Source organism: Chinchilla lanigera, unplaced genomic scaffold (genome assembly GCF_000276665.1).
Source record: "Chinchilla lanigera isolate Chin_1 unplaced genomic scaffold, ChiLan1.0 scaffold00162, whole genome shotgun sequence".
NCBI lineage: Eukaryota > Metazoa > Chordata > Mammalia > Rodentia > Chinchillidae > Chinchilla > Chinchilla lanigera.
In genome coordinates, this window is record NW_004955563.1 from 580578 (window position 1) to 589033 (window position 8456).

Consider the following 8456-nt stretch of genomic DNA (forward strand, 5'->3'; position numbering starts at 1 on the left):
TGTCTTGCTTTGTATCTGCTGGAATCAGTGGCATGATCTATCCATTCTGTAGACCACCATGAGGGCGGGTACTCAATTCTCACCCAGGGCTAGAATCAAAATTGGAGTAATGCCATCCTGTCACACTTTCTTGATGTGTACTTTGCTCTCTTACTCTTAAGCAGTCTGTCTCTGAGAATGCGCTCTGGAGATGATAGTAAAGGCAGTAATAACTCATTAATTAATGACAGCCATGTATTGATTAACAACAATGCATTCAAAGAGATGGATCATCTAATCCTATGGGGCTGTAACTGTGCATGTGGTGCGTGGTTGATGGAAATGGTATTGTGTAGCACAGGACTGTGCTTAATGTCTGCTAAGCACTATGGCTGGAAAGTTCTGCATGCAGTAACTCTGCTCTGCTCTCTGTTTGCTGTAGTCTGAACATTTTCCCTCCAAAATGTGTATGTTGCAGACTTAATCCCCAAAGCAACAACAGTGGGAGGTGGGGGGGTGTAATGTGAAGCATTTAGGTAGTGAAGCATCTGTCCTAATGAGTGGACTACTGCTGCTATCAAAAGGGGCCGGTGGCCATGGGTTTTCTCCCTTCTTTTCTTCCCTACCAGGATTCAGCATGTTTCCTCTTTTGCCCTTCCACCTTCTACAACTGGAGGATTAAGCAAGAAGCAAGAAAGCCCTCATTAGAAGCCGGCACCTTGACCTTGACATTCCTAGCTTTCAAAACTGTGACAATAAATTTTTTTCTTTATACGTTGTGTGATCTGTAGAATTCTGTTACAGCAACACAAAATGGACTAAAACCCCCACCCCTGAGGGTTTTACTCCACCTTAATAACTAAAGGGGCAGAGCCTAGAAAAGAAAATCACTGGCAGGGTATACTGCATTTCGTGCAGGTGCATTTTCTCTATCCGTTCACCTGCTGATGGGCATATAAGGCTGCTTCAAAGAGTTCGCTGTTATGAATTGTGCTGCTATAAATGGGTGTGCGTGGGCTACTGTAATATGATATGTCTGACTCTTTTGGGGAGATACCCAGAACGGAAATAGCTGGAAAGGGATAAATTTGAGTCATTTGTAGGAAAATGGATGCACTTTGAGACCATAATGTTTAGTGAAGCATATTAGACACACAAGCTTAAATACCGCATATTCATCTCAAAGGATATTTAAAATATAAGTAAAGAGCAAAGTAGAAAATAGATAATAGGAAGTTGGGAGACAGATCTTTCTCAAATGGGAAGGAGACCAAGAGATGGAAGAAGAGTGGAGGAAGGAGAAGGGAAGGAAAAGAAAAAAGAAATAAGATGTGTTGTGTACCTGTACAGACACCCACAAGGAATGTAAACATGCACTGCAAGTGTGTACTAATAAAGCTAAAAGAGGGGCTGGGGATTTAGCTCAGTGGCATAGTGCCTGCCTGGCAAGCACAAGGTCATGAGTTCGATTCCCGGTACTGGAAAAAAAAAAGCTAAAAGAAATAGAAGATAATTGGACAAGGGAGGAAAAAGTTACATAGAACCTCAATTATGAACTACCGTTCCAAACTATCAATGAGTAAAAGACATTTCCAGACATAGAGACCAACTCAGAGTCGACCTCCTGCTGGCCTTCAGCGAAAGAAGTGGTAAAGAATGTACATTAGGAAGAACTGTGAACCCTGAAAACCATGATGGAATGAGGAAACTTGGGTAATGAAGAAAAAGTAATGCATCTACAGTATGAGTTTTCAAACAAGTCATTAAAATGTTTTTTAAAATTTTTGATTAGTACTGTACATGATTGCAGTTCATAGTGTTCATACTTACTGTGAGGCGTTTGTACATATACATAACTCATCTAAATTCTTATTTTTGTCCCCTTCCCCTCCCATTCCTCCCCGCTACCTGCAATTCTTTTTTTTCCTTCCCATTTGCAAATGCTCCATTTCCATTTTCTCTTCAATTCTCTTTTTTTAAAATCCCTTTTCCCTCCCTTCTCTCCCACCTCCCTGCCTCTCTCATTCGGTCTCATTTGGAAAAGGTCTTCCTACTCACCTTTCATTTTGCTCTCTACTTATACTTTGGGCTTTTCATGTAAGAGAAATCATGCAGTGTTTAAACTTGTGTGTCTGATTTATTTCACTTAACATTATGGTCTGGAGGGGCATCCACTGAAATAAATTTTAATAAAATTCCACATGATTACCAAATACAAGCAGAGAGGATAGATACAATTTTAAGATAATTCATTTCAGGGAAGATATAAACAGTGTAGGTATTCTACTTTTTAACATATTGCCCTCAGAACCTGGCAAGTCCAGCAAGCAAAAGTAAGCAATTATAAAGAGAATTCAAATTTTATAGCAACTTCAGGGATCAGGAAAATAGACAAATAGATTTAAATTCCTAAATTCCAACAAATGGTTTCCTACTACTAGGTTAATAATGCTGAAAAACATCTATATGTCATCATCCCCCAAATGTCAACTTAATATTCGTGAAGAAAATTTCAAACACATACAGATCAAGAAAATTAGAGAAAATTTAGTGTTTCACTATATCTTGGTTACTTTTGTCTTTTTGAGACAGGGTCTCATGCTACAGTTCAGGCTGGCCTTGAATTCATTTCTCAAATTCTCAGTTTTCTCTCATTGTTGAGACAAAATACCTGACACCCAAAATTAAGGAAGGAAAGGTTTATTTAGCTCACAGTCTGTAGAGGTTTCGGTCCATACTCGGCTGGTTCCAAGGTAGAGTGGCACATGGCAGAGAACAACTGTTCATGGCGGTGGAATATAGAAAAAGCAGCAAGAGCAAAAGGGAGGAATGGTAGCAAGCAGCCTCTTTCCCTCCCTTACATGTGCAAACTATCTGCCTCAGGGCAGATACAGCACTCACACCCATAATCCCAGTATTGGATCATGGCTCAATCATAAACTCTAAAGGCCCACCCATGACTGCATGAGGCTTTGGGGGGACGTCCAGACACAAACCATAACACACTATAAACAACTATTAGCTAACAGGCAATAAGGAAGAGATAAATAATGATAGGCACATATCTTATTGGAGGACACAGTCATAAAAACCCTGAAATGAAATTTTATTTTGGAATCTCCTGAAACTTTACACAGAAATAATAATCCATTTCAACTATGTCAATTTTATTTTATTGGCAAATGTGCTGAATAATTTCACAACTTTGCCAACTCCCTACCGACTGTAAAATAACTGAAATACGTCTGACCAAGCAAGAAAAACACTGCAAGATACCACACGTGTGTTGGAATCTCTAAAAAGTCAGGTACACTGAAACAGAAAGAATGGTCATTAACAGGGTGGGGCGGAGCAGGGAGATGCCGGTTAAAGGGTACAAACTTGAAGTGACACAGACTGAAGAACTTTAGCCATCTAATGGGGGACATGTGGGGGATGAGGGTTATAGCCAATGCTATTACACTGTATAATGGAAATCTGCCGTGAGACTAGATTTTAGGCGCTCTTATTACACACAAAATCGTAACTGTGAACCAATGGATGTTAATTTGCTTGTCAGAGATAATCGTATCAATATATAGCAAAACTTAATGCCGTATACATGACTATATACAATAACACTATGTGGTCCTGGGACTCAAACCACCACCTTGCACCAGTCAAGCAGTCTGCCACTAAGCACATCCCTAGCCCCACATAGTGTTTTAAAAATAAAATAAAATGGACCGCAAATAAATCTCAAGTGAAAATGGAAGTGTACCAAAAAAGAAAAAACTTTTTCTCCTCACCTGAAATCCAATGTCCCACTTTGAAAAGAAATGCTGGCGGGTTGTGGTGAGTGGTGGCACACGCCCATAACCCCAGCACTTGGGAGGCTGAGACAGGAGGATCAATCTGGGCTTCAGAGTGAGTTCAAAGCCAGTCGGAACTACATAGTGAGACCCCCATCTCAAAAAAAAATAAATAAAATAAACAGACATATTCTCAGAATGTAGCAGGAGTTTAATAAACAGAAGTATTAATGTATGTTACAGTCCTAAGAGATCAAAGGCAAAAATGAAAGCTATGATCACTGCAAAGTGGTGCTAAAATACGATCATGTCCCATTTCTTCTTCAGTATCTTCTTTTTCATGGTGTTTATCAGGACACCTTCTGTGGTTCCTTTGCTCTCTCTGACTCACTAGCCAGTCTGTGTGTGATCAACGCTGTTGCCAATCTTTCTCTTGCTGTCTCCACTTTTCTTTCCTGTTTCTTAATATCTTCCTCTGTGACCAGAAACTGTTTGCCGAGGAGCTGGGGCATACCCAAACCCATTTCTGGAGTCATCTCCACCACATGAGTAGACGGGGCAAGGACGGGCAGAGAGCTGGAGCACACACCGCCAGCCAGAGTCTCTAACAGGGATGAACTTGTACAGCAACTAGGTGCAAGTGTGTGCAAAGTTTTAGCAAGGTCTAAAGTACTTAGAAGTTCCCCCACGCTGCTGGAGGCCTGGAGTCCTTGCAGTCTCTTATGCAAGCAGACCTGTTGGGGCTTATCTAAGCTTTCCTCCCACTGGTGATACCTGACCTCATTGTCCGGATGAGAGGTGATTCTAGTAACTGGTCTCTTGAAAGTGTAACTGGACATTCTCAAGGGGATCGAGATGCTTAAACCAGACTTTGGCTTCAAGGGGTTTTCGTAGTCACGTTGCTTCCTCTGCAGAGTCTTGGGCATCACACCTTTTTCCTCTCACCCTATTGAACAGGAATGGTGAAGTTGGGTCAGCGTTTCCAAAGAAGCCTGTCTTCTTTCACTTTCTGTGACAATTATCAGAGGTAAGTATCTTTGCTGTTTCCAACTCCCATCCTTCTTCTCCTCCCCAGGGACCAAATCTGACCAGCATCTTGGGACATCAAAAAAGCAAATCTAAGTCAAGCTCAGACAACTCAAGGTCCAAATGTTCCTGTGTCATCTTTTTTTTTTTTGGTACCAGAAATCAAACTCGGGACCTTGCTCTTACCAGGCAGGAGCTGTGCCGCTGAGCTATATCTCAAGTTCCTCTGTTACCTTGCAACATAGTCTCCTTTTATTCTTTTATTTTCCCCTTTGCCCCTATCAATCTAAACTATGTGAAACCTGGGCCTGTCTCTCATGACATATGGTTTCCAGTCTTCTCGTTCCCAACTCTGCCCTTCTGCTATTTGACTATTCTGTCAGCCCATGGTCCTTTTGGTTTTCACAGCTCCTTTAGCACATTAAGTCAAAGGTGAAAAAATCAACTACCCTACCCTTAGAGACTGACTCCCAGACCCCTGGCATTTAATCAACCCAATGGTCATGTGCAAAACTAAATAATTTAGAAGACATAATCACCAACCACAAATTTCTGATTTCCAACTTTTTCATGCAAGCACCCATAAAATAGATAACTGTCCTTAAAAACAAGAGCTACTCCCAACTATGTATTTTCATCTTACTCTTTCTTTTTTAAATTCATGCATATTAATTGTGCATACAGTATTTATGTGGTACATCATGAAGTTTGGTATACAACATGCATTTAGCAATGACTAAATCAGGGTAATCAGCATTCTCACCTCTTTTGTCATTTATCACTCCTTCATGATAGGAAGTGATAACATTCCTCTCCATGTGCCTTGCTTCTAGGTTTTTTATGGGACTGGGAATTGAGACAGGGCTTCTCTGTGGAGCTCTGGCTGGCCTCAAATTCACAGTCCTCCTGCCTCAGCCTCCCAAGCACTGGGATTACTGGCATGTACTACCAAGCATCACACTCAATTCTTCTTAGTTGTTTATAAAATATTTAATAAATTATTGTAAATTGTAGTCACACTGCTGTGCTATAGAAAACTAGAACTCAGTCTTACTAACGAAGGGAAGAAAGGGTAGATGTTGACAAACTTACTAAATGTGTAACAGGAAATCTCTTAACAAGAAAGTCTACATACATTCCATCTTACTCTTCCCAAATATCCCACTGACCCTTAAATATTAAAGACAGTTAACATTGAAATCAATGAAACACACATCTAGAAACAAAACAGAAGACAAGAATGGTTAAGGGAATTTTTAATGGAAAGAAATGACAGCCTTCTGCTGGGTCCTGACTGTAATCTTAACTTGACCATGCTTGCTCTACTCAAGGTTGTGGGCTCAAGTGAAACCCACAGTTGTGGCATTTTGTTTCCACTTTATTAGCAGTGTAGACTATGTCTATGTTTTGGACAAAATAAATTATTCAGGTAACAAACCATTTCATCAATAACAGTACATTTCCAGGAAGACTATTAGACAAGGGGAAAGGGATTGGCGGGGAGGAAAAGGAAGGGAGAGGAACAGGAGCTTCGATATGGTCAAAGCATGTTACATGCATGCATGAAACTGGGACCAGGTGTGCTGATGCACTCCTGTAACCCCTGCACTCTAAGAGGCTGAGGCAGGAGGATCACAAGTTAGAGCCCAGCCTGGGCAACTTAGCAAATTGTGAAAGAAATTCTGTCTCAAAATAAAAAGTTTTTTAAATGGCTGGAGGTATAGTTCAGTGAGAAGGCCCTGAGTTCAATCCCCAGTAATGTAAAGAAAGAAAAAGAAAACAAAATGCCATCACCAAACCAATATTCTGTATAATTAATAGGCATCATTAAATACATGTATGTAATGTATGATCAGAAATGATGACTGTTCAACAATAAAAATAATTCATTACAATAGGAGACTCACGACTATTAGTCACCCTCAAAATTCCCTCCCTCACTTCCAACACATTTCTCCCATCATTTTTGCCCCATTCTGACAGAGTTCAGGAAATTTTTGTGAGTGTCTTCTCACAGCTGCCTAGATGTCCTTAATGCATTGGAAGTATTTATGGAAATTTACTCCAAATAAAAACATCATAGAGCACCCTCACCCACCTTATTCACTAGATCTGGCTCCATGTAACTTCTGGCTTTTTTCCAGTGGCAAAACGACCATGAAAGGTAAATATTTTGAATTGATTCAGGCATCCACAATGATGCGACTAAGGACACTCATGAAAGAACATTTCCAGAACTGCTTCAGAAAGTGGCAAGAATAATGGGACAAGTGTCTTTGAAGTGAGGGGAAATATTTTGAAGTAGATAAATGATACCATACTTTTTATTATAACACATTTTAATGTAAGTATTCACAGCCTAGCTTATATATAACTTATCCCCATGTATAAATATTTTGCTACCTGTTATGTAACCTCCTTCTCCCTTATTCCTATAAGTCTTGGACTCTATACTCTGTGGCCTCTGTAATTCCCTTGGAATAATTCAAAATTCCTTACCACTCATCTTACCTGCCTTGTAAAACTTCAAACCTGGAAAATTGCTATTCTCTGCCACTTCATAGTTACTGCCAGTTTTTTGGCAATTGCTGGAGAAAAAGCACACCACACGACATTTTGGTACTGATATAAAATAAAATATTCAGCATCAACTGGGAAAGATGTATAATACATGGAAATGTCACTTTCTTTTTATGTGTTCGCGTATTGGTTCTTCAAGTTTTCCCTGAAGACTTTTTCAAAAGTTCTCATTTCTTTTTTGTTCATATATACTTGAGTTTCCGTAAAACTGGCCTGATATTTCACAGGAAAATGGTAAACTACTAGATTGAAATTTTAGGGGTCTAGCTGTCAAATCTGCAAGCTTCCACTGTTGTAAAATTTCCTCTAATTATATTGAAAAATATTTAGTTTATCTTCCAATCAGAGGCTCATTCTTTTCTTCCTTAGTAATTATACCTCCAGTATCCCAGTACAGTCCCTATATCTTTGATGACTCTTTTTCCATTAAATCCTTCATTCGGCATTTAAATATGTTTAAATTTTTCTCAACTACCCAGAAACCTCTTGCCTAACCTCTCCTCAACCACCACTTTCTATTTCTTCCCCTTAGCATGAACCACTGAGAAAATACCCTGTATCGTATTTCTCTAACATCTTACCTCTAACAGACTCCCCAGTCCACTCCAAAGTTCTAGTTTCCTCGCATTCCACGGCTACTTCCCTGATAAGGTCACAATGGGCCTTTGTTATTAGACCCAATGGAACTTTTTATTATTCATCTAACATACTCTTCAGGTAAAAAAGAATCTCTTACATATATTTGGAACAACTTTAATACGTGAATATTACTTTACAGCTGGGAATCTTATAAAATCTCAGTAAAGGTAGGTCTATGAGATCAGATGCAACTGACAAATTCAAATGTCAGCAGTATCTGGAGAGTATAAACTAGACTTCTGAGTGCAGCAAAAAAGAAAAACAACGTAAATGAGTGTAGATAATGACAATGTACTGTATGTCTTTAAAAAGCAAGAGGATTTTTAGTTTGTTTTTTTTATTTTAGAAATAAAAGGAGGAAAATACTAACAGACAGACAACATTTTACAAAATAGCAAAAGAACAGTACAGACATTACAGAGTTACAAACAGAGTGGTAGG

At 39.4% G+C, this 8456-nt stretch overlaps 2 protein-coding genes across 4 annotated transcripts in view; one reads left to right on the forward strand and one right to left on the reverse strand.

Moving 5' to 3' along the window:
- Muc16 (mucin 16, cell surface associated) overlaps window positions 1-753 on the forward strand; it is a gene marked incomplete in the record, with an annotated part of 149171 nt that extends 148418 nt beyond the window's left edge. For both annotated transcript variants that reach the window (XM_013509166.1, XM_013509167.1), the window contains 1 exon segment: window positions 609-753.
- Window positions 754-3963: 3210 nt separating this feature from the next.
- On the reverse strand, window positions 3964-8020 carry Mbd3l1 (methyl-CpG binding domain protein 3-like 1). 2 transcript variants are annotated; one of them, XM_013509135.1, is made up of 3 exons: window positions 7958-8020; window positions 7312-7384; window positions 3964-4716 (listed from the first exon to the last, which is right to left on the reverse strand). In XM_013509135.1, the coding sequence occupies exon 3, from the start codon at window positions 4694-4696 to the stop codon at window positions 4121-4123; it is 576 nt and encodes a 191-aa protein (XP_013364589.1). In that variant the 5' UTR covers window positions 4697-4716; window positions 7312-7384; window positions 7958-8020; the 3' UTR covers window positions 3964-4120. The 2 variants fall into 2 exon arrangements, with proteins under 2 accessions (XP_013364589.1, XP_005413156.1); XM_005413099.2 differs by having other exon boundaries at window positions 7308-7384.
- Between the last annotated feature and the right edge of the window lie 436 nt (window positions 8021-8456).

What these genes read in the sequence shown, in the direction of transcription:
- Mbd3l1 (XM_013509135.1), bottom strand. Translation starts at nt 4,696, where the DNA reads ATGCCCAAGACTCTGCAGAGGAAGCAACGTGACTACGAAAACCCCTTG.